General features: G+C 57.9%; 2 protein-coding genes across 5 annotated transcripts in view; one reads left to right on the forward strand and one right to left on the reverse strand.

The window, feature by feature from the left end:
* TESC (tescalcin) overlaps positions 1-25384 on the forward strand; it is a 61346-nt gene that overhangs the window by 29161 nt on the left and 6801 nt on the right. The window contains exons 3-10 of one of the 4 annotated variants that reach the window (XM_087857312.1): positions 5213-5293; positions 9714-9853; positions 11579-11640; positions 11743-11850; positions 15212-15259; positions 15417-21166; positions 22143-22258; positions 24185-24273. In XM_087857312.1, coding sequence (XP_087713438.1) covers positions 5213-5293; positions 9714-9853; positions 11579-11640; positions 11743-11850; positions 15212-15259; positions 15417-15500 — 523 coding nt within the window. In that variant the 3' untranslated portion in view covers positions 15501-21166; positions 22143-22258; positions 24185-24273. Of the gene's footprint in view, positions 1-5212; positions 5294-9713; positions 9854-11578; positions 11641-11742; positions 11851-15211; positions 15260-15411; positions 21167-22142; positions 24274-25384 lie in introns of all 4 variants that reach the window. The other 3 variants (XM_087857311.1, XM_087857313.1, XM_045776039.2) reach the window with 3 other exon arrangements.
* FBXW8 (F-box and WD repeat domain containing 8) overlaps positions 22005-25384 on the reverse strand; it is a 116395-nt gene continuing 113015 nt past the window's right edge. The window contains exon 11 of the mRNA XM_045776032.2: positions 22005-24937. Within this exon, the coding sequence (XP_045631988.1) occupies positions 24805-24937 (133 nt within the window). The 3' untranslated portion in view covers positions 22005-24804. The remainder of the gene's footprint in view (positions 24938-25384) is intronic.

The raw sequence follows: 25384 nt of genomic DNA on the forward strand, positions 1-25384 counted from the left end.
GGCAGCACCCAGAGTAAAGACCCCTCTTGGATGGACCAGTGCGAGCAGGGAGGCCGGAGTTCTGGGCTGGGAACCTCGGGGGCCTCGCTGTGTCCTCAGCTATCGGGTGGCTATGCCCTGCTGGTGGCTGACAACAGCCCCGAGCCTGCGGAGAGAGCTTTGCAGTAGAGCTGGCCCTCCGAGCTGCCAGAAGCCAGCCCACACCACAGGGCTTGAGGAAGGGCCCCTCCTTGGTGGTTTCTTAGTCTTTCCTTCCCTTGCGGGCCGGATGCTTGTCTTGCCTTGATTCTGGGTCCCGGATGGGGCTCTAGAGGCTGAGAGGGGGAGGGCAGATCCCCAACCAAGATTTCACTTGTTCTTTCTCTTTCAAGTAAAAAAGTGCAACCCGGAGGAAGTAGCAAGTGTGAGGAAGTGTTTGGGGCGGTTAGAGTCCAATTCAAGCTCCTCTCCTGGCTGTGGGACCATGGCCCCCTTCTTCACCCCCATGGATCTCAGTTTCTCACCTGTCAAATGGGGATTATGGATGTGTGGGGGCTGATTAAACGTGGAAGTGTTTGCAAAGCACTGAGTGCAGCCTGGCACAGGGAGGGCCCTCTGGATGCCATTGGGGGTGGGGCCGGGCAGTCTTTAAACCCTGGGGCTCAACCCCCAGGAGGAGGTGTGCAGATTATGTGCCCCTGGGGCCTCCGTGGGGGACCCCTCCCCACTGGTCACTGTGACAGCATCACCAGACCCTTGGCCCCCACACATCGGCTCTGTCCCCCGAGCCCTGGGCTCGCAGAGAGCAGAGCCCTTTCCTATGGAAGCAGCCTGGGCCTGGACACCTGTGGCTGAGCCGGTTCTTCCAGCCCAGTGGGCATGGGGGTGGGGTGGGGGGGGTGGAGGAAGGAGAATAAGACCAAAACCAGCATTTATGGGGCATTAAACTGCGGTCAGCCTCTCCCAGGCTCTGGGCTCCAGGCCCGCGGTTGGGAGTGTCCCCAAGGACCAGACAGCTAGGCCTAAGTCTTCCCAGCATCTGCTTCCCGGGGATTCTGCATGCTGCCTGTCCGTTGTTATCCTTCTTAGCTATAGGACGTTTCTTTACCTCTGCCTCAGTTTCCCCATCTTTAACACGGGGATAAGTGTCTGCCTTATAGGAGAATAATGTAAAGCTCTTAGAGTGGTAGCTCTCACTTTGGGAGCACACAGAAGGCTAGCTGCTATTATTATTGTCCTAATTTAATTTTTTAAAGAAAGATTTCTGTATTTCAGAGAGAGAGCATGCATGCGAGCAGGGGGAGGGGCGGAGGGGGAGGAAGAGAGAATCCTCTAGCAGACTCCCTGCTGAGTGCAGAGCCCAATGTGGTGCTGGATCCCAGCACCCCGAGATCGTGACCTGAGCCGAAACCAAGGGTCAGCTGCCTAACCGGCTGAGCCACCCAGGCGTCCCCATTGTCCTGATTTTAAAATGAAGAGCTCACTGTGTGTCAGGCAGTGTGTGTTTACTGGGTTTATTGATTTCATTAACCGCACGACGCTACCCAGACATTCCCATGATCCGCATTTTTCAGATGAGAAATCTGAGGCTCCAGGACACGGGAGAGGCTCGCCCAAGATCACGTGCCTGGTCGGGAGCAGATCCTGAACTGGCCCCGGGTGTGCTTGATTTCACAGCCCGTTTGCTGTGGGCAGTGCTGGGTCTGCACCCAATTCGCAGATGAGGAAACTGAGGCATGGAGCGTCTGTCGGGTGCCTGTGTGAGAGAGAGCTGAGGTTTGAGTGTGGGTTCAGCAGGTACTTGAGGACTGAGGAGCGAGAGCAGTGCACAGACCTGCCAGGGGCTGTGACGCCAGGACCCGACCCCCTGTGCCCCCAGCCTGATCCCTAGCAGCTGCCCCACCTCCGCCCCTGTCAGCGGGAGGTCAGGCCTCTTTTCTTAATTTTCTTCTGCAGACACATGGTCAGGCTCCTAACTTCCTCCACGGTCAGCCCCGGGGGCCCTCTGGCCCTTTGTGGGATTTCACAGTGCTGGAGAGGGCTGCTGGTGGGGCCCTTCTTGCCCCCTTTCCAAGCGTGGGGCCCGGGTTTCTCCCAGCCCCCTAGAACCTGCAGCTTCCCCGTTGCTGGCCTCTGCTCCCTTCGGGGGAATTAACCAGACCCATTTTCAAGTCCCAGGTGTGTCCCCAAATAGGATGCTTCCAGCAGCTCTGGGGGACAGGTCCTCTGAGAGCCGGTTCCCGAGCTCAGCAAGGTGCAGCTGGGGTTTGACGCCGTCCAAGGATCTTAGGCAAGTCCTGGGAGCAGCCGAGAGGTCTGGACGCCTTGGCGGGGGCGGGGGGCTGCTGAACCTGGCGCTAGCCAAGTGCTCAGGACAGAATGGACGAGGGGTCGAGCCCTGCCCACACTCGCCTCCCCTGTTCACTTTGCACGCGGCTCACTGAGCACCTGTGCTGCCCCCCAGCAGCGCCAGGTACTGAGGACTTGGTGCTCTGGAAATGAGGGTCCCTGTCCCCATGTTCTCTGGTGTGCGAAAGCTTCTGTCTGTATCTGTGCCCACTTTACAGATCGGAAACCGAGGCCGGATTAGCAGTAGCCGTGACCCCTGGCTGATGAAAGCCAGAGGGGGCTTGGGGGTCTCAGCCACATAGCTGCTGGTCACTTCTTCCCCCTTCTCCCAAAATTCTCTCTCAAGCTCCATGTGGCTCCTTTGACCTGACCTGTTCCCGTGCGGGGTTCCCCGGGCATTCTGTCTGTGGTCTCCGTGGTGCGGAGGATGGCATACCCAGAGAAGGGTGTCGGCGCCCAGAGAGGGGAACTTCACATACCCATGACCCCACACCCAGGTCAAAGGCAGAACATTCTCTGCATCGCAGCCTCCTTATGTCCCTTCCTGGTCCCCGTCCCTGGAGGCAGTTGGCCTTTATCCTGATTTCGGACTGCCTGGGTTAGCGCTGGTACCTGCGTTCTTTATACAAAGAGGGTCATAGTGCAACGGTTCTTTGCTTTTTGGTTTTTAAAGATATCGTAGGGAAATTTTTTAGGTGCTTTATTGAGATAAAATGCATGTATTATACAGTTTACCCATTTGAAGTATGCAGTCGATTTGAAGACATTTTCATCGCCCCCGTCACGAAACCCTATACTGGTTAGCCACGAACCCTGCTATCACCCCGCCCCTGGCAGCCAACAGTCTGCTCCCTGTCTCTGGATCTGCCATGGATCAGCTTATTCTGTTCGTCGCAGACAAATGGATCCTCTAAGATGTGGTCACCTGTGTCCGGCGTCTTTTTCTGAGCACCTGCCTTCGAGGCTCGTCTCCATAGTAGCGTGCATCAACACGGCGTTCCTTTTTATGGCCAAATAGTATTCCATCACCCCAGGCAACTGTTCTGAGTGTGCCCCCTTCTTCAGACGTGGGATCTGAGGAATCTGAAATGTGGTGTCCACGGACACTAACTCCTGAGTTTGGCCAGGTGCCCCCCCCCAGCCAGCCCTACTGGGAGCCCTGGGGCGGGGGGCAGGTCAGGAAGCAGTGTGGGGGTGGCGGTGGGCTCACGGAGGGTCTGGGCGCCCTAGCCAGGCTCCCCTTTCCCCTCTGGGCCTCTGCCTCCCCATCTGTAAGGTGGGGACAGGATAGGGGTCAGCCTTGTGCTTCTGAAAGCTCCCAACTCAGTTTTTAACTCTCTGTGTACGTGGCGCCTCGTCTTTCCTGGCGTGGGTTGGTTGGTTCTGGTGTTGAGCCCCAAATCTGATGACTGTCCCACGCCTGGACGCCCTCATCTCATGTAGCTGACCGCCTCCCACCTCCCCTGCCTGGGCGTGTACCCTTGCTCCCCAGGATTACCGGCCTGTGCCTTGGGTCCCTTCCAAGGGCCATTGTCCTTTGAAGTCCGTGGGACAGAATGAACAGGTGAGTCGGAGGCAGATTCTGAGAACAGAGGGTGGTTCTTCGTGGGAAGGGCAGACAGGCGGGGGCCTCCACTGCCCCCTCCCCTGCAGACCCACAGCCTGTCCCCCACCCAGCGACACCCGTGCCCGGCGACGGGGCGGCTGGGCCTGAAATTCACCCTCTTCCCCAAGCCAGCACCTTTTTTTTTTTTTTCAAACAACTTTACAGAAATAGGGTTCACATACCATACAACTTGCCATTAAAATGTACAGTTCTATGGCTTTTAGTATCTTCAAAGGTGTGCGTCCAGCCCCATGGTCAATTTCTGAATCTTTTTTTAAAGATTTTATTTATTTATTAGAGATCACAAGCAGGGGGGAGGGGTAGAGGGAGAAGCAGACTCCCCGCTGAGCAGGAAGACGGGGCTTGATCCCAGGACTCTGGGATCATGACCTGAGCTGAAGCAGATGCTTAACTGACTGAGCCACCCAAGAGCCCCAATTTCTGAATCTTTTGATCATGCCCTACAGAAACCTGGTATCCTTAGCTGTCCCTCCCCATCGTTCCCACTCCCCTGGTCCCTGGCCGCCACTGGTCTCTGTTCTGTCTCTATGGACCCACCTGTTCGAGGCATTTCATGTAAATGGAATCCTACACTGTGTTGTCTTTGGTGCCTGGTTTCTTCCGCTCGGCACATGTCATGCTCTCTAGGCTCAGCTGTGTTGCAGCGTGGATCCCTACTTCCCCTTTATGGCTGAATCACACTCCGTCGTCTGGATGGACCACGATTTATCTACTTTGTGGTTGACAGACACTTGGGAGGTTTCCACCGTGTGGCTGTCACGAACAACACTGCTGTGCCGTCCGTGCACGAGTTCTTGCGTGGATGCCTTTGTAGGCGTGGAAGGGCCGGGTCCCAGCTGACCCTCCATTCCACCTGTCAAGGACTTGCCAGACTATCTTCCGATCTCCAGGCCAGTATCCTGCTGCCCCAATTCCAGATTGGCCAAACCAGAGTCTCCTCAGCTGGGGTCTGAGATGGCCTCAGGTGGTCTCTGACCCCTCGGAAGGGGGTGCACATCTTGTGTGTCTGCATTTTTCTGGGGGTGAATGTCCAGGACACACAGTGTCTCGGAGCCCTCAGATCCTCCCAGCTCCTACCGGTCAAAGGTTAGAGCAAGTGCAGATCAGGGCAGCGTATTCCAGTCTTGTCTCTGGACTGTTCTTATGGGACTTGCCCAGGATTAAGAAATAGGGCCTGACAAGGGGTGAACATGACATATGACCTTGACTTTTTCCCCCCTCTCTCTCTTCTCGGTGCTTCTCCTTCCTGGGACCCAGCAAGGAGAACTTCAACAACGTCCCTGACCTGGAGCTCAACCCAATCCGATCCAAAATCGTCCGTGCCTTCTTCGACAACAGGTGCGTCTTTGTCCCTGAACCAGCCCGAGGGCAGGGGACTTTGGCCTCGAGGGAGCATTTCACCCTTGTACCTTCTTATGGTGCTCGTGTGCTCAGAGCAGCCCCGTAAGCCACCACGGAACAGAGGGGGCTGCGCCGTGTAGGCATTAGGAGCACGGCGTGGGGTCAGACATCTCTAACTCTGGATTCGTAGCTCGTTGACTTTGAGCAGCTCACTCAACGCCTTAGGCCTGTGTAGTAGTTAGCTGTGGCCACATAACATATTATCCGAATACTTGGCAGTTTAGAACAAATACTTATTATCTCACCATTTCCATACATCAGGATCCAGGGGCAAACTAGCCAGGTTCTCAGATTCAGGGCATCTGGGGCCTCCATCATCTGAAGGCTCGACCGGGGCAGGCTCTGTTTCCAAGCTCACAGATGTGGGTCTCGGCAGGCAGCACTGCAGGGACCATCCCCCAGGGCTGCTCACACATGGCAGCTGCTGGCCTCCCACACAGCAACATGCACACGAGAGAGAAGAGGGATTTTGAGCCCCTGTGCCCGGAAGACCCCATCTTTTTTGTAACCTGAGCTTGTGAGGGACAGCCCATGGTTTTTGCTGCACTCTCTTCATGAGAAGTGGTCACTAGGTCAGCCCACATGAAGAGAGGGGACTACACAGGCGCTGAGTGCCAGGAGGCCAAAATTGTTGGGTGTCGTCTTGGAGGCTACCTCCAGTTTCCGTATCTGTAAAATAGAGGTCATAATAGCATCTGTGTCTCGGGTTGCTGAGGGTGCACTGAGACGGTGTGCACTACGGAGTTGGCTGTCATTCGGCTCATCACCCTGACATGCAGAGAAACTGAGGCACAGAGCGGTAGTGCAGTGTCCCAGAGCTCATGCCCTTAAACGTCCAGTGCTTTCGGAGTTGAAACACTTGCGCGACTGCATAGAGACTCATTGTGTCTGAGGTTCTATCAAGAGTTGGGTGGCATACGCCCTCCCCAGGCTGCCACGGCCCCAGGCCTAACCCCGTACGTCTACAGAGATGGCTGGGAAACTGGGAGAACCGGCAGAAAGAGAAAGGAAAGGAACAGGTGTGTTGTGGCCAAAAGAGAGGTAGTGACTTCTCAGACTGGTTTCAAGTTTGTGAGCCTGAGCTGCTCAGCTCTGGTTCTGCAGGACTGTGCAGCCCTAAGCAAGATGCTGGGTCTCCCTGAGCCTCCCCTGGTCGTGGGTAGGGGTAGGTGTCCTCAGCTGCCCTGAAAGTTGCAGAGGCCTGCCTGCAGGACAGGGCCTGAGAGACTGACCAAAAGTTAATGAGGCAAAGCCAAGAGAGGTGTTCTGGGAGGTCTGAACTACATGTGCAAAGGCCCTGTGGCACAAGAAAGTAGAGCAAGCGTGTGTGGCAGAAGGGAGGTCTGGCTGGAGCACAGAGAGCCCATGCGAGGTGACTGGTGTGGGGAGGACAGAGCTGCATCATGCAGCCCCTTGACCGGCAAGAAGGGTCTTGACCTCAACCTGGGAGCAGCAGTGGGGGGCGCCGATGGGCTTAAGGCGGGGTGGGGATCACAGGCTCCGGCTTCCGGTGGGCTGTGGGGATGAGAGGCCTGGGAGGGGCTGTGCTGTGGTCCCCCAGGCTGGAGGCAGGGCTGCTGAGTGGAGATGGGGAGCAGTGGGCAGCTTTGTGACGCCTGAGAGGGAAGAAGAGCGGACAGAGGGAAGGTTGGGTCTGGGGTGGGAGGTGAGCAGCTACTTCCGGAGGAAAGCTTACGGACGGTTGCCATGTTTGCCAGAAGGATAGCACACAGTCCGTGGCGAGGATGGGCTTGGAATCTCCTCTTTGATCCTGGTTCTGCCTGAAGTGTCTGGGCAGTGAGGCAGAGCAGGGGGCTGCTGACAGGTGGTGGGAGGGGGGCCAGGCTGGGAGAGGCAGCCCCTGACGTGGAGTTGACGCGGCTGTTGGGGTCTAGACTTGAAGGTCTCACAGAATGACCAGAGCCCAGTGGTGCCTGGCATGTGTGAGCATGGGGGCCCACGTCTGTCTGTATGTGTCCGTGAGCCTTGTTTCCAGAAGGCTCCGTGCAGACCTGGCCCCATGGGAAGCTGGCCAGGCATCGGGGACGCAGCCTTCTGTAGGGCAGAGCTGGGGGGGGCTGGTGGCATGAGGTGACTAGGGAGGGGCGAGGGCAGTGGCCCTGCCCGTACCGGCTGCTTCCCGGGGCCTGCGGGGCCGGCCTGGGCCAGTGCCTAGCGGGCTGCTCCCCTGACCCTCCCCGCCGCCCTAGTAGGGAGTGTGTTCAGACTGGAGAGAGGGAACTCTTGGTGTGGGTGAGAATGTTCCAGGTCCTGATTGGGGCGTGGGTTGCACAGGTGCAGACTGTTCAAATGCAGGATCTGTGCCTTTGTATGTAATTATTCCTTAAAACGGATCTGACCCCGGGTCACAGCTTGGCTTTCATCTGTCACCCGTGGGAACTGGGAACAGCTCCAGGAGCTGTGTTTTCGGCTCTCAGGGTTGCATTCAGGTGTCTGCTGGGCTGCCATCCATGAGTGGTGGCCTCTGCCGTGGGGACGGGGCGTAGGGCTGGGGCTGGAGCTGCAGCCTCTGGCTAGGGGACAGGAAGGCAGGGCCCACGCAGGCAGGCACTGGAATTTGGGGCAGCCATTCAGAGGCAGGAGAGACACCCCCCTTGCTTGGAGGGTCTGAAGTTAGGACAGCCATCAGAGGGCTGGGACAGGTGCCGTGCTACCTGCAGGGAGGGAGGGGGAAGGGACGTCAGTCGGTCGGGGAATGTCGAGTGTCCAGAAGGTGGACATCGAAGCAAACCTGTGGGGGCCTCTGAGGAGTGGAGAGTGGCGGGGGGGGGTGTCCAGGGCTGCGCTGGAGTGGATAGTGAGACCAACACCTGCTTTCTGGGGCCCAGAGGGCAGGGGGAGGGATTGGGGCTTACCCTGAGACTTGAAGCCCCTGGAGGGCTTGAAGCAGGGGAGAAATAGGGTCCAATTTGCATTTTGCAAAGCTCCCTCTGGTCCTGCTGGGGATGGTGGAGGCTGGGTCAGGTCGTGGCAGGTGGGCGAGTGGGCAGGCAGCCTGGAAATCTCTGAAGAGGGAAAGATTAAGGAAGGGCTCCCCCAGCCTGGCCCCGGAACAGGTTGGGACCTTGCAGCTAAGAACCAGTACACCCTTCTCCATCCTTCAGTTCTTGTCCTGGAAGTTCCGGGGGGTGGGGAGGACTTTGGAGTGGGGTCTAGAGACAGGATTTTCCTCTCAAGAAAGACCAGTGTCAGCCTTGCTTCCTAAGATCCTTCAGGACCCGGACTGTGGATGGAGGAACCGTCTTGGAGGGCAGTGTGAGCAGGGCCTTCCCCACCTCCAAGGGCTCCAGTCCTTACAGGATCATCAGAAAGTTAAGGATGAAAAAGATTGCTCTAAGCTGAGTGTCTTTGCAAAAAGAATGAAAGCTGCCCGCTTGCTGGGCCCCTGCTGTCCTCGCCAGGCACCGTGCTGGCCACGAGGCGGATCCTGCTGGAGCCCCCCCTGGAACGGGGGCCTTTCCTGGCCCCTTCTGAAAAGCACATTGCTAGGGACAATCTCGATCCTGCCTTGACTTATTAAAAGATCTGAAGCTATCAGTAAACGTCGCAATTTGGCAGTAAACCAGTGACTCAGCATCACCGAGCCGGTCACTGCCGGAGTTGCCAACAGCTGATAGCGGGAATCGGCTAACCTTTTCTGTAAAAGGCCACAGAGTAAATATTTTAGGCTTCATGGGCCATGCAGTGTGTGTCACAACGGCTCCGCTTGGCCGTGGGGGCATGAAAACAGCCACAGACACTGTTTACTGAATGGGCGTGGCTGTGTGCCAATAAAACTTTATTTATAGACATTGACATTTGAATTTCATGTAATTTTTATGAAATTTTGTTGTTAGATGCTTTTATGACTTTGGGGTTCCCCCCCATTTTTTCAACCGTTTAAAAACCTAAAACCCCTTCTTTGTCCATGGACTGGACAAAAATAGCTGGCAGGCAGGGGTTGGCCTGTGGACAGCGGTTTGCCAGCTTCGGATCTGAAGGAAAGGGTCAGGAGAGGTGGCTCTGTTACTGAATGGCTCGGTGCCTTGGTTTACCCACGTGTGAGTGCCCATCCCTGTGCACCCCAGCCCTCACCAACAGCAGCGTGGTTGTGGTCTCGTCCCGGCCCCCCTCGAGGTGAGCTCTGGGAGGGCAGCACCGGGCTTGGGCTAAACCTCCGGGGACCCCCCTCCCAGCACCCCTGCAAGCAGGTTGCCGGGAAACAGAACCCAAGGCTAAGACGGCCATCGTGGGTGAAGTGTGGGCCCACAAGGGCCTTGTTCTCTGAAGCGTCGCAGGTGAAAGGACAGGATCCCGTGTTCACACGCTGCCAGCGTTCCCCTCTCTGCTCCCGTAGGAACCTGCGCAAGGGGTCCAGTGGCCTGGCCGACGAGATCAACTTCGAGGACTTCCTGACCATCATGTCCTACTTCCGGCCCATCGACACCACCATGGACGAGGAGCAGGTGCAGCTGTGCCGGAAAGAGAAGCTGAGATGTGCGTGCGCGTTGGGGCCGGGCGAGGGGAGGGCCAGGGGACACCAACCCGCATCCTTCGGGAGGTCAGTCCCAGTTGACAGCACCCATGGAGGCCCCCAGGGGGTGTCTCCCCCCACCCAGGCTGTGGTGTAGCAGCTGGGGTTCTCCGGGGCATGTGAAAAGAGCAAGGCCCTTGGTTCAGGCAGACCTGGGCCCCTTCCGCTAAGCAGCCGTGTGACCTTGAACCTGGACACGGGGTGCTGATTGTGAACACACGCTGGTTCTGAGGCTCGGGGAGGTCACCCAGGCAGCGCCCTTGGCCCCCGGGAGGAGCTCCCTGAAAGTGTTTCTTCCCCCATCCTTGAGCTGCCTCAAATGCCAAGTTCACGGGATGGGCCTTTGGCTGATCTGTCCTGGTGGAGCCCCCCTGGCCCCTGGTCCCTGGGCTCTGGAGCCTGCTTGGTTGTGATCTGGGCTGGCCAGCTGCATGGGGTCCCGGGGTGGCCTGTGTCACGTGTCCCTCCCCCGTCCGGACTTTCCCATGACTCCTGACATCCCTCCCTACGCCACCCGAGGCTCAGCCTCGTTAACAGGAACAAGTAAACATGGGGACTGGGCCGTATTTAGCTCTGGAATGTGTACGTGAGGGCTGGTGGGAACTGCCTGGGGTTGGGGGCCCCAAGGTCCCCCTCTGGTGCTCCGGACCAGCACTGCTGCCCCGAGGGCCAGGTCAGACATTGTGGGGGCCCCCCGTTTTCCCTTCCCTTAACGGGGCGGTCATGGGCAAACATGTTAACTTCTCTGAGCGTCCACAGTATAGTCTGTGAAATGGGCTCAGGGCAGCCTCGCCTCATGGCGTCATGTGCGGCTGAGATGCGAAGATGTTTGCCGCGTGTTGCCCGGGATGTCCGGTCCGTGCTGGGTCAGTGCCAGTGTAGGGGACTCGGTGAGCTGCAGGCTGAGCAGGTGGGGTGGAGGGCCTGCCCCCGCTTCGGCTCTTGGCCTCTGTTGGGCTGCCGGATGCAGAGTGACATCCATAAGGGAACAAAGCGGATGACACAAAGCGAACTAACCAGAGGAGAGGAGGTGCTGGTGTCTCTCCCCTGTGCCCACGGGGGGCTGGCAGACCAGCCAGGGGCCGGAGTGTTGGCAGTGGGGTCCATGACCTGCCGAAGAGAGCTGCCTGTTTGGGTCTTGGAGGAATGATGTGGTTTTTTTGTTTTGTTTTGTTTTGTTTTGTTTTTTAAGATTTTATTTTTAAATTATCTCTACACACATCATGTGACTCGAATTTACAACCCCGAGATCAGAAGTCACGTGCTCTTCTGACTGAGCCAGCCAGGCGCCCTGAGGAATGATACTTTGAAATGACGTTGATCTGTCTTCGAATTCGTGCCAGTGACCCCTCCGCGCTCAGAGGTGCAGGGATCCCCGGTCCTGATCCGCCAGCTCTGTGGCTCCCTGAGCCCATGCAACACCCTGAAGTACACACTGTGGCTGTTATCCCCATTTGACAGATGGGAAAGCTGAGGCTCAGAGAAGTTAGGTCACTTGTCCAAAGTCACCCCCAGGAAGTAAGCGGTCTGGCCCCATGGCCTTTGCCCTTGACCCCCCACATTACAGATGTCTTTAGCTCATTTTGAGGTAGATGTCCAAGCAGGAAGGTGGGGGAAACGGGGGCCCGGGGCTCCTCTCCCGGCTTGTCTGACCGAGCCCCCCTCTCTCTCTCCTCCGCCGCCCCCAGTTCTGTTCCACATGTATGACTCGGACAGCGACGGCCGCATCACCCTGGAAGAGTATCGAAATGTAAAGTATGCTCCTCGGCCGGCCGGCCAGGACTCCTGGCCCCCCCCGCCCCGCAGCCCTGACGGAGGCCCGAGGTCACCGTGTGTCCGCCTCGCCCGGCAGGTGGTGGAAGAGCTGCTCTCCGGCAACCCGCACATCGAGAAGGAGTCGGCCCGCTCCATCGCCGACGGGGCCATGATGGAGGCGGCCAGCGTGTGCGTGGGGCAGATGGTGAGCGTGTCTCCGGAACCCCTGACCAACCCCTGCCCCACCTTGCCCAGCTTGTTTCTGGAAGGCCACCAAGGAAGACCCCCAGCGGTGTCGCCTCCCCCCTAGATCAGCTCTCCACACCGTTGTTCATCTATGACGAGTGGCTGGGAGGGGATTTCTGGCCTTGGGACGGGGTCAGCAGGGGCTCCCCTCTGGGCTCTGTCACCTGGGGCCTGGTGTGGAGGTAGAAGTGGGGACACATGTAAACGAGGAGCGGCCTCCAGGCCAGCGCCTATGGAGGGGAGCCCCCGGCCCTGAGGGATGCACGGGCCAGAGGCAGGTGGCCGGGGAGGTGCCATGTGGCTGCCGAGGGCCTGCAGCAGGGCTGTGGCAGGGAGGCGGGCCTGAGCACCGGGATCTCTGCAAGGGTGCTGGACCCCCCGGAGGCTTGTCAGGGTCGTGTGGGTGTCGAGACGGCTGGGGCATTTCTCAGGACTGTGTGGGGCTGCTTAGCGCAGGGCTGCTCCAGCTGGCGCTGGTGATACATGGGGCGGGACAGCCGTCTGTGGTGGGGACCGTCCTGCTTAGCCCGTCCCTGGCCTCCACCCACTGGATGCCAGTCACTCTGAGTTGTGACAACTAAGAACGTCTCCAGACATGGCCAGGTGTCCCTGGTGGGAAACAGGGTCATCCCCGGTGAAGAACCATTAACTAGAGTGGTGCGGACGCAGGTGGTCCGCGGAGCGGTCACTGTGCGGTGACCGACTGAGCAGGGGCTACTGACAGGCACGTGCTGGGTTGTCGGGCGTGTAGCAGCACCTGTGGATACACTCCTGTCCCCAAGGGTGGCTGCACAGCCTGTGCACACGTCATCTTCGGTCCATCCCTTGCATTGTTTCGTAAATGTGTAGTTTTAGTTACTGGTGGGGAAACCGAGGCCCAAGGACATAAAGAACTTTCTGGAATTCGGGGGCAGCGATCTTTACCATGCCTGGTGGACTCAGTCTTGTAGGGCTGGGTCTAGCCTGGCTGCTACCCCTGACAGGGTGGCTTTGAGCCCCAGGGACCCCGAGGACAGGCACCTGACCCTCTCGATGACTTTGTTTGCTCAGGGTTTCGGTTGGTCCCACTGAGGCCATGCCTGCTTCACACCTGTGCGTTTCAAGCGGCTGGGGCTCCAGACACGTCTGTGGCTTTGGGTTCACCACGGCCTGAGTGGAGGGGTGTCTTCCTGCCGGAACCTGCCGTTTGCGCCCCAAGCCTGTCGTTGAGGGGCCTGGCAGGCCCGGGCCTGCTCCCAGGGGCAAGGGCTGTGGTCACTTTATTGGCCTGTATTTTAGCTGCCTGCTTCCCAGAGCCAGGGGGAGGCTCCCGGCTGCAGTGAAACCACCCACTCAGCAAATTAACTGCAGCAGAGAGGGCTGGTGACCTCAGTGCGCAGCGCAGGAATCCCCTGCCGGGTTGTCGAGCCAGATTCCCATTTGATTTAATTACACTCTCCTCCTTGAAACGGCTCCCCGTCCCACTCCAGTCGCAGTCGGTGGCAGTTTTCTTAATTTGCTGCAGGGAAAGCGTTGGCAGCTGCCAGCTGCTCGTTGCAGAATCCCCACACGTCAGCGGCACGGGCATCCGGGAGCCGACGCCTGCTCCCTGGGTGTGTGTCCCGAGCGTCTGTCTTTATGGGTCCTCTGTGTGCTCTTAAGAGATGTGTGCACAGGGCGAGGGCTGGCCACGCAGCTCGACACCGTGCAGCCTCCGAGGACGCCTAATGTGCCTGCCAGTGCTGCCCGCCCCAGACGGACAGTCCGTCACCCCGAGTTACCGGGCTTCCAGAACCAGCTGTCCACTGGAGCAGTGCTTTCTTTCCAGAGTGCTTTCTCTGGAAGGCCCTGAGGCTTGTGGGGCTGCTAGGCTGGGGTCTCAGCTGCGGTGGCTTCCCCTACCCGTCCCCCCGCTCCCTCCACCCGTGTCCCCCCTCCTGCCCGGCTGCTGGAGCCTGGTCTAGAATGCACTCTCCTCGGCTGCCCTCTCTCTGAAGGCAACCTCGGGTCCCCAGCCCACCACCTGTCCCTGTGCCCCTGGGCGAGAAGAGCAGGGAGCCCCCGGGGACAGGCCCGGGCCTTTGAGAACTGGTCACGTTTTATAAGATTTGGAAGGATACATAGATTAGTTTTCTGTATGAAAACCAAGTGTTAGGAAACCACAAAGTGAAGAATCTGAGCAGACGCTTGGAGCCTCCCAGCTGGACAGGCAGCTGGCCTCCGTGAGCCCCAGTGGCCCCATCTGTAAAATGGGAGTCAGGACAGGACCCACGTGGCAGACACGCAGAGTGCCTGCTGTTGGCTTAAACAGACATCAGGACAACTCCGGAGAGGTACACGATCTCTGCGCCCTTTCAAGGGAAACGCCCTCGGTGGGGTTTCTCTTACGACATACCCCAACGTATACGCGTATGCCTTTTATTTCTGATTTATACAAAATGCAATTGAACGGACCGCTTCTCCTCTTGTCCGTACCGACCGGGGAGCACGGGGGCAGTCTGGTTAGCAGTGTAGGACCACACTGGCCCACATTCACGGCCCTGCCACCATTTTTCTGCTTGTTTTCCGCCCTGTGTCTTGGAGCGTTCTCCACACCCGCGCGTAGAGAGTGACCCCTTCTTAATGCCTGCGTAGTCATCAACAGCACAGATGACCGGGGTCTATTTAGCTAGTCTTCTGTGGATGGACACGGGTGTCGGCCGGGCTGTCACTGTCACAGAGGGTGCTGCACGCAGGGGTGAGGCTTGGGGAGGTCTGGCTGGGCCAGAGCCCAAGCTAGCAGAAGGGGCAGGAGCCCCACCTCTGGCCTCGAGGTCCATGTGTGCCCAGAGCAGGACAGACGCAGATGGAGACTGGCACTGCCCGTGACTGGCTGGGGGAGAGGCCCAGCAGGCAGCCCTTATCACCGTGACTCACTGGGCGCGAGGGGTGGGCCGCAGAGGCCAGCCCTTCCCCCCACCCCTGCCCCAGTGGTCTGTGAGCTCAGAGGGTCAGAGCGGGTACAGTGAGGCAGGACCAGGAAATGGCAGAGGTGGCCTTGGTGGCTGAGGGACATGGGAGGCTGTGCCTCTGTGCCCACCCCCTTCCTTTACACCCTCATCCACCGGGTCCCCCCTTGGGGGGCTCGGGTGGGGCCCTGGTTAGCCCACAACCTCCTCCCGTCCTGCCGTCACGTGCACGGAGGGGACGTCGGAGTTCAGGGTGATGGCCTCAAGCTGGAGGCAGCAGTCTGGAGGGACCCCCCCCTTCTGGTGACTAAAGGGGCCCCACCGTCTGTGTCCTGGGGAGGAAGGGGGTGCTGCTGGTGGAAGCCGCTCACTCCGCATGTGCTCTGTCCCCAGGAGCCTGACCAGGTGTATGAGGGGATCACCTTTGACGACTTCCTGAAGGTGGGTGTCTAGGAGGAGAGGTGGGTCTTGGGGGGTGCCCTCTGGTCAGGAGGAGACCCGCATCTCTGTGGAAAAGCATCATGCCTGGGCTGACCTTGAAGACACAGCTTTTCCTTATTTTTATGGGAAGAGTCGTCTTCACCTGTGGTCAGAGCAGTTGAAGCAAGACAGAGGGGCTCCAACCAAACCTCTCTCTCCCCTGCGAGTCCCCGGTCCCCTTGGTCAGAAGCATCGGTGTTGACAGCTGGAGCCGGGTACTGGAGTATTCTATGCCTATATGAGTACCAGCTTTTCCCAGCAGCACACAGTGGAGCCAGCTGTGTGGGGTTTCACCGCTTGCTTTTCCTGGGCCTTGGAGAAGGTGCCCCCTCCCAGCCCCCAGGGGTGGACACCAGGCCCCTGCTCCCAGGTTAGGAACCGGGACCCCTCACTGCTCTGATAGGTACATACCCACTGGAGGGAGACGAGCCCACTCTGCCCTCTGCCTGGCGCGGAGTACCCTGACAGTGGCTCGCCAGGCTCGTTCTGGAATTAGAAGAAGGAGAGGAAGTCAGGGGAACAGGACCTAGAGGGCTCTGGTCCAGTGTGCCGCGCCAGCCTCTGACCGGCCTGAGGGAGCAGACGGGCCTGGGCCTGGAGCCAGACCACGACTCAGGTGGTCACAGCCCCATGGAGCCCAGGGGCAGCTCAGACGGGCACTGGTTCCAGGCTGCACGGCTAACCTGGCCAGTCAGCTGTGAGCCCCAGGGGGGCAGGCAGCACGAGCTTCTGGGCTGAGATGGGCAGCCTCCTCTGAACTCACACACCGGGGCTGGGCTGGCAAAGAAGCCAGAGAGATCCAGCTGCTTCCCCAGAAGGCTTCCCCTATCTGCCACCCCCAAGCCTCTGGTGTTCCCCAAGCTGTCCCTACACCATGCGGGCCTTTCCTGACCAGCTGGCCCTTCTCCTCCCTGGAGCCTCACCAGTGCCCCTGTGGCCACCTGGCATTTAGCAGAAAGCACCGTGGGTGCGCAGGTGGCTTCCCTGGGAACAAGGGTGGAGCTACTCCCCGGGAACCAGGTCTGCTTGCTTTGTACCCTCACCAGACCCCACCACACCCAGAACAGGTGCAAGAGACCAGAAAGCAGCTGGGGGACGGTGGGCGTGGGACAGTGGCAAGAACGGCACCCAGGCCTCCCTGCAGCGTTGGTGCCAACGGGGCTCTGATCGCAGCCCGCTCACAGCCTGCTGACTGTCCCTGGAGATGCTGCAGGCGACAGCCCAAGAGTCTGAACTTCTCACATAAGCAGGGAAACCAGGCATACCCACCACATCCAGCCATTTCTCCATCTGCGGCCCCCTCGGGCCCCGAGTGGCCCAGGAGCTGGCAAGTGCAGTCCTGGGGGTAGGGTGCTCTGTAGTGTGGCAGGCAGCGTCGGGCGGCCTAGAGGTGTCCCCTGGGGCCCCGGCCAGGATGGACTGTAACGGCAGAACCAGGACCCGGCAGGTATGTGACAGTGGCCATCTGTGGGCAGAAATCACCCTTCCCGGGCGTCAGCTTGTCTGCATAGAACAGTTTGACCTATCCCAGGGAAGTTATAACGACCAAACTGCTGTGACCTTTTAATTAAGGAACGAGGCTTAATAAAACCTGGCAGTTGCGCAGTGCTTCACAGTTGGCAAGATGTTCCCGCCGATGGTTCCACTTGAACCCCCAGCGTTGCGTGGCTTACGTGGGCGGCACAGGTGGTGGTCTCGGCTTTGCACTGAGGAACAGGAGGTTTAATGGGGTTAAGGAATTTGCATGAAAATCACAGGGCCGGAAGCGGGGTGGGTGGGACTGAAATGACTTGGAGCTAAGAGCTTGGATTCCGTACTTAGTAATAACTTGCTGCGACAATATCAGAAAGGATCCAAGTGTCAGAGCCAAATTAACGGGCAGAAAGGCACGTGGAAGTGTCTCTTCCTCGCTTAGCTCAGAGTCTTGAAACCAGCCCTCTGGCTCTCACCCGCCCTGGTGGCGGCGCGGCCGGGGGGCCCGGGCTGGGCGGTGGTGGGGACACGCTCACACTGCTTGTCCGTTGCAGATCTGGCAGGGGATAGACATCGAGACCAAGATGCACGTGCGCTTCCTTAACATGGAAACCATCGCCCTCTGCCACTGACCCGCCTGCCCCCGCCGGCCGCAGGGCCCGAGGCCACAGGTGTCCTTCCGCCACGGCTCTTGTAAATAGTCCTTACTCCTCGGCTGTCCTGGTCCCCAGGGTGTGGTACGTGGGACTGCGCTGTTCTTTTCTCCAATAAAGAAGAAAACCGTTGGTTTGTTAACGTGGCTCCTGTCTGCTCCCCACGGCCACTTGGAGGTTTGCCCACTCGGTGGCACGAGGCTGAACAGGAGCAGGCAGCGGCTAGTTTCCAGAGGCTGATTTGGCAGAGAACAGATTTTTTTTCACGCTTTTTCTGGTTTAATCTGGGTAAAGTGTTCGCTCTTTCCGTCGCACGAGTGCTGGGCAGTAAAGTGACGCAGGCAGCTCCTTGCTCCGTGGTGGCTGGGATGCACGTGGTGGGGCTTCCTTGGTGTCGTGACCGGGTGGGCAGGAGGAGAGGACGAGGGACCTTCGGTAACACGCCCGAGCCTGCCGATGGTGCCGGGGGTGCTGGACTCAGGGCCTGGCTGCCGACGCCCTTCCAGGCTCAGCATGGGGCAGTCCCCAGTGGTGGTGGCCGCAGGGGAGGTGACTGTCCCAGGTGAGTGGCTCCCACAGCTCCACAGTCGCCTTCCGATTCAGGGACAGGCTATGCTGGGGGCAGGGAAGTGAAGGGTGTCCGTCTGGTTGGTGGCTGTGGCCTAGGCTGGCTTGGGCTAAGCGCTCGGAGTCGGTGCTCAGTGGGGCCCGCGTGGCCATCGTCACTGTGGTGGCTCGCCGCTGGTGGTGCTCCAGGCTTCCTTGCTCGGTTCCTTCCATCCGCACTCGGAGTTTTCTTTCTAGCCTCCCAAGAAAGTTCTAGTCGCTGACAACTGCTGTTTGTGGCGTTTACGTTTCATAGCTTTGTTACTAAGTGGGCCTCATCTCATACCTGTGCGTTGGGGCTCAGAAGGTGACAGGTACAGGACTTGGTCGTGCGTCTACCAGGCCCTGGCTTGCCCTTCCCGGAGGCAGTCAGGTCAGCCCATTTCTTCGATGTCTTTCCCGGGGCTGTTTGTGCGGACCCGGCGACTACAGTGCTGACGATATGCTTCATGTTACCACTGAAGTGAGTAGTTGAAACCGAGCAGTGAGGTGGGTTGAAGGGGAGTGTGGCCGTGTGCGCGGCGGAAGTGCCGAGGCTGGCCCACCTTGGCGGTGGGGGTGTGGCCAGTGCTCCTTATTTAGGACGTTGGCGGTGAGATCAGACCCTTGCTGGTGTCCTGTCGGTAGTCGGCGCGCAGTAGGACTGCCCAGGGGTGCTGGCCTCCACTCTCCCAGGTCAGGGTGGACGGCTGTCAGGCAGTGTGGTCCCACCTGTGCAGAGGTAGAGAGCGGTCTGAAGTCACTTCCAGAACTCTGCTGCTTAGACTAGCACTTTCTCAACAAGCGTCTTGACATTTCCAGAGCGGTAGGTGGGGGGCGAAGGCAGAGGCCTCGGCTTCCTCCCCCCCAGGTGCCAGCCATCTGGTGGGACGCTGAGCCGGGAAGCAGCCAGCCAGCAGTTTCCTGGAGCGGGAGCGGGACGTGACCTGCCTCGCGGCGGCCCTGGCCTTCCCTGGCCGCTCGGGGATTGTCCTGCTCACGCCCCCGGGTTTCCTGACAGTGGAAAGGATCTAGCATCGCTGGGATCCCAGCAGTGTCTCTGCTGGGGGAGCCTCCTGCAGCCTCAGGGAGGCGGACGTCCTCCCCTCCCCACCCCCCGCACGCGGGATGGGGACTCACTGTGCCTTCGAGCAGCAGGACGGCTGGCACGGCCACTGTAGGCCTGGATCTTCTGGGACTCTCCCAGTTTGCTTCCATGTTGTGCTTCTCAACAGAGGCAGTTCACGAATGGAAAGTGTTTTCATAAATAATGAGTCTTCCATCATCAGCCCCCGTGCCCTGAGTTTTAGTCTGGGAGGCGTGGCCACGGTGGGCACACATCAGATGGTTCCTGTGCTCTGAGCGCTGAAGGCTGCAACTTACCCAAACTGCTCAATGAGCTTGACTCGCCACCAGCCCAGTCCACACTGCTCCAAAGAAAGCAGAGTTGTTCGCAGTCACCGAGGGTGTCCTCCGATAAGCAGGGTCAGGGCTGATGTCCAGCAGATGGTGGCGGCCTGTGGAGTTGACCTGGACCCCTCGCACGGGCTCCCAGGGTGCTAAGGGCACGAGGTGGTGGTTTTGCCCATTCGGTCATTTGGGGAATGATCAGGGCTGCCCGTCGGTGTAAACCTGCTTCTAGAAAGGGCAGGTTAATTCCCCACAGCCTAGCGGGGCTGCTGGCCTTTGGTTCACAGAGGCCGAGAGTTGCCGCTCGGGCACAGGGACCTAGGTCTCGGGATGGCAGTTTGGGCAGTGCAGTCTGTGCAGGGGAAGGAGGCAGGGGGCTTTCTGGCTGCACAGCCCCCCTCCCCCACCGCCCCGGGGCCCTCGATGGGGCACCTCTTCTGAAGCAAGTGAGGTTTGTTTTGAAATTTGTTCTGGAACAGGCAGGTTGGTGAATTAACAGCTAAACTTGTTTAACAGTCCTCCCCTCTAACAGGAGTGACACCTGCGACTAAGAGGAAACGAGCAGAAATCAATGCTAAGTCAAATATTTGAGGGAAGTGCGGTCGTGCGTGGAGGGCCTCGGGCAGTGGGTGGAGGCCGAGCTCGGGGAGGGCGCGTGCCAGCAGTCAGGTCACGAGCGGGGCCCAGTCCCCCTGCCGCCGCGTCACCAGGGGTAAAAGTTACCGGAACTCAGCTTTTGGATGTTAAAAGATTCTGGCAATTTTGACACGAATGCATCGGTTTGGGAGGTTCGCCAAAGGGCTGTGTGATGGGAATCTAATAGGAGAAGCTCGGGGACACCTCGTGCAGCCACCCTAAACAGGAATTACGGTAAGGGAATAGCGTACGATCACAACAGTTTCCAGTTCTGGCCAAGCACCCTCTTGCTGGACTTGGACAAAACAACTCCATTCTTCTCTGGTCCAAGGGATTAGAAAGTTCTTTCTGCGCTCTGCTCATGCGAGGCGGGGCACGCATGCCCCTGCCCCCACCTGCCTGCAGAGGCTAAGCCCCAGCGCTGGGAATGGCAGGGACTTCCGTGGGCTGACAGTTAAAAATACAAGTCGCCCTGGCAAGGGTTTTGCAAACACCTGCTTTGCAAGCTGTCCTCCCACACGGTGACCTTGGGAAGGCCTTGGAGAGGGGAGCCGGAGGAGCCAGGTTTGGTGTTTTTGTTTTTTGTTTTTTTTTACCGCAACTTCCCAGGGCATCAGCACTGCCTGTGTCTCTGGGCTCTTCCGGAATCGGGAGGCGGGTGCCAGCCGGGGTTCGGTGGTGGATAATCTTGGCTCTGTGGGGGCTGCTCACCCCTCTATCCCACCAAGTCAGCAAGGGACCAGGCTCCTCTGTCTTCTGCCCCAGAGCAGCAGTCAGGGCGGTGGATAGGCCGAGCAGCAGCTTCTGTCCCCCCTTTCTCTTAGAGGGGGGATAGGGCAGCATCTGTCCTGGCAGTGAGCAGGGGAAGAAAAGATGGGCCAGGCTGCGGGGAGCGGGAGCGTTCCCTCCCTCTCTAGGGAAGAAAAGGTCCTTGGTGCCGAGCCGAGCCGGCGTGGCAAGCGCGCACTGCTGGAAGCCCACAGCCAGCATCAGAGGCCGAAAGCCTGCCCTGCCTGGCAGCTGCCGGAGCCCAGCGAGAGGGACACTGCGGCCACACAGCAGCGGTGGCGCCGGGCAGACCGAGGCCGGCAGGGCCTGCCGCAGCAGCCAGGTAAGCATCTGGCCTGGCCTCAAGGGCGAGGCAGGCGGGCCTGCGTGGCTCCCAGGCCCCGTCAGCTCCTGGCCGCCGCAGCTGCCCGAAGCGGAGGCCCTGAGTCGGGAGGCGAGACAGCACCTGCCGAAGCCCATTGCCACGGACCTGCCCATAATGGCAGGCCACCAGACGGTTTTAATGAGGAGGCTGTGCCCTCACGAGCTGAAGCCGTTTCTCCTCCATGGTAGCAGAATCTGTCTGCAGTGGGCTGGTGTTTGTCATTTAAACGCAGAGGGGAAGGGGCCATCTGCCTAAATGTGGGGCCTCTAATTCTGAAGTGGGGGGCTGGGGTAGAGGACTTCATCCTGAGGGCTGTCAAATTTCCCTTTCAGAACAGATTCTTGGGGGGCGTTGTCAGCCAGGGTACGATTTCTCCTTCTTGGGAAAGGTGATGCCATCCCCAGAGTATGTTTTAAACACAAATTGGCTGGGCAATGGCCGCACCAAGTGGCTTGGCTTAAAAGGCACAATCTAGTGGCAGAGATGAAATTTCTCTGGGGTGAGAGGGCTGTAGTCCCCTTCGAGAATCTGATGAAAGCCAACCTGACTTCTTCCCAGAAAATGCTCTTATGCACAATTTCGCATCTAATGTGGGTTTTTTGGATCCCGGGCCAGGAACCCCTGGACGTGGTGGTGCTGGGTGGTTCGACATGAAACGAGGCTGCTCTGCCACCTGAGCACTCCGGGCGGGGGGGGGGGCCGGCAGAGCAGGTACCGTGGTGGGCGGGGCTCTGTCACAGGACACCTGGACAGGGAAACCAGTAACTAAACAAGAAACCAGTAACTAAACAAGAAACAGATTTTAAAAATTTATTAGAACCAACAGACATTTTATAAAGTACAAGCAAAAGGCAGACGATGTTTTCGGATACGAGAGCTCTGGTGCTGGGCCCTCTGGCTCCCCCAGTGACACAGGAGTTTCCTCTCTCTCTAGGGGGAGGTGGAGGGGGGAGAGTGAGCAGAAGAGCTACAGAAGAAAAGGAAAGGGTACCTCTGCTCACCGCTCAGGACTTGCGGGGAAACCCCTCAAACCAGCCAGTGGGGATGAAGGTAAGGTGGGGTGACTGGATGGGGTGGACGGGGGCCAAGGTGTTGGTCACTGGGTAAATGTTGATTTCTAGAGGAACTATGGTCCTTTCCCCTCCTTCCGGGGTGTAAAGTTTGCAGCAGAAAACACTGCCGGATAAATCCTCCTTCACAAAACCGGGCAATTTTCCTTAAGGGGAGATGTTATAAACAGGTTGGGGAGGAAAGAAGACCCCTACGATCGTGACATTTTACACTGGACTGCTGGCAGTGAATGAGAAGTTTAAAACTAGTTTTAGTTTTTGTAAAATTTTCTGGGTTTTCAGTGACCTTTCATGGCTGGGAAGGGAGAACGTGTCTGTAAAATGAGTTGTGACATCAAACTGGAAGGGTCTGTTTTGTTTTTTTTTTTTAAAGATTTTATTTATTCGACAGAGATAGAGACAGCCAGTGAGAGAGGGAACACAAGCAGGGGGCGTGGAAGAGGAAGAAGCAGGCTCATAGCGGAGGAGCCTGATGTGGGGCTCGATCCCATAACGCCGGGATCACGCCCTGAGCCGAAGGCAGACGCTTAACCGCTGTGCCACCCAGGCGCCCCATGGAAGGGTCTGTTTCTTAAAAGAAAAATGTGTTTCACTCAGTGGTCCAGTTGCACGAAGGCTACGAGAGATGCAAACCTTGCAGAGCGAGGTCACGAGGGGGTCAGAGCACCACATGACAACAGGAGTAAATAAAATACTTCATCTGCTGACTGCAGACTAGCTTCATTTAGGAAGTAATTTGGTTGAAAGGAAGCAGCAGACCGACCGTCTGAAAGCGAGCGTTGCTCTGGGGGGTTGAGTGATGGTTCCCAGGTGCGGCTCTTTCTCTGGTTCCACTGCTCTATCGAGTTTCATGGAGGTTTGTGATGGACTGTCTTAAGCAATCTGAAAATACTTCCAAAAACTTCACAGCATTTCCCCATTTCAGAGTAGGAGAGCTTCGTTTCTCTCCCAGATCAATGTGGGCATATCATCCCCACCCTGAAAACCCCGTGTGCATAATTACCTCCTTTTCCGTTTCTCGGAGCCCCTTGTGCCTTTTTGTATCAAGAGTTGAGGGGCACCTGGGTGGCTCAGTCGGTTAGGCATCGGCTCTTGATCTTGGGGTCGTGGGATTGAGCCCTGCATTGGGCTCGGTGCTCAGCAGGGAGTCTGCCTAGAATTCTCCCACTCATCCCTCTGCTTGCTTAAAATTTTTAAAAAATTGTATATTTTGGCTTTCCAAAAAAAAAAAAAAAAACTGGTCCAGTGTAAAATGGGGCAAACGTAGGGTTTTGGTGTTATATTAACTTTGTGATTTGTTGGTTTTCTATTCCACCAATGGGTGTTTTTAACCCTCCTTTAATTCCTTCCTTTGGGGTCACTATGTGAGGTAACAGCTATCCATTTATCTTTGGTCTGTTTTCTATTCAAGCCCCATTTCTCTTTGTCCACTCTGGCCTCACCCCTGGGGTTTTGATATTGTGTTTTCATGGCCCAGAGGGTTCACATTTTCCATTTTTCTTTTTCACGTTATCTAATTTTATTGCATTGGGGGGGGGTCAGTGACTTGGGCCTGGATCTGAGATTGGTCCTCAGACAGCCATTTTCTGTGCCTGGTCTATGGATATTTAAAAGGGCACAAAACTCTGTTGGCTCATGCTTGTAACTTCTATTAAGTAAATCCTCTGAATCCTTCAATATTTTATTTTATCTGTTGATCGCCCACCAGGAGCATGGACTTTGTAGTTCGGGTAGTTTTGCGCTACTATTTTGAAGGGTATTAGTGGCTGCTGCTCAGAACAGCCTAAATCGGGAGTAATGCAGGGGTTCCCCCTCTTAATTCCTTGGAGCTCCCTGGGGCTGCCCTGCTTTAGCCCAGTGGTTTAGGAGAACCGTTTCTCCCCCAGCTCTTGCTCTTCCGTCCTAGGTGGAAGAGGACTACTTATGCAACGAATAGGCAGAAAATAATCTTCGTATCACGCGTTGTGGACACACCAGTGAAGAGTCTTTAATGCGGTAAGTGTATAAATATATAATTATAAATCGTGGTAAAAACTATGAGAAGACAGTTACTGCTCACCTGGGTTTATACTGGGCGGTGGTATGAATGGCCACCAGAATACGGGATCTCAGATCCAGGGGATGTGGGGGCCTTGTAAGCTCAGAGACCCCAGCTCCCCTGAGAGGAAAGGGCCTGAAGACTGGATGGTCAGCGGGCCCTGCACGGTAGTGTACAAGACGGCAGGGGAGACCCACACTGTAGGCAGGTGCAGGAGGAAGGAGGGGGTAGTGTGTCGCCAGTGTGTGGTACTCGGAGCGGAGGAACACTGTGCAGGGAGAGAAAGCTCCAGAGGAGCAAACTGGCAATGGAGGAAAGCAAAAGCAGTTCCAGAACCTGGGGGGTCAGACAGGTGCACCCCGGGCTGGCTTGCTTCCCCCAGACCTTTAAAACCTGGGGCGAGCTCCTCGGGAGTTTTACAATTTATAGGCTTGGGTTCTTCCCCTTTTCCCCCTGCTCCCCCACGAGGCGCACCTCTAACCACGGTCCTAGGGAAAGGCAAGCGCGAGATCGTAGTTGTAGCCTGGCACACTGTCACCAGACGCTCGGCAGATAGGAAGCGCGCTCTGGAAAGCCAACCGGTCCACGGCAAACTCGTAGGCGTGGATCAGCCCGCGGTGTCTAGAGGAAGCACAGGGACAGCGAGTGTCAGTACAGCGCTGCTGGCGTGCGCCCCACCCAGAACAGTGCTTCCTGTACCATGTGTGTCCCTTGGGCCCATGGGGTGCTGGACACTCAATCTCCGGACTTGAGCCCAGTCTGGCAGAGGGAACGGTATGCTGGGAGGCCCACAGGGGTGGAAAAGTGTCAGCGTCAGGGAATAGGCCAGGTCTGCAGTCTAGAAGACCCACCAGGGTGGGAGTCACCCCATAGATTAAGCGCGAGGACTCGGTTTTGGCACCAGCACCAGGAGTCCAGCCACAGTGGTTCCGGGTGCTCGTGGCCAGGCCCCTGGGCGCCCACCCCACGTGCTATCCTGGGGAGGCCCTCACAACAGGCACGCTCCTGCACGGCCACGTAAGCTCACAATTTCTGTGACAAGAACGGCCGTGCCTGAGAGAAGACCCT

Source organism: Ursus americanus, chromosome 30 (genome assembly GCF_024610735.1).
Source record: "Ursus americanus isolate L20-20 chromosome 30, mUrsAme1.1.p, whole genome shotgun sequence".
NCBI classification, from domain to species: domain Eukaryota; kingdom Metazoa; phylum Chordata; class Mammalia; order Carnivora; family Ursidae; genus Ursus; species Ursus americanus.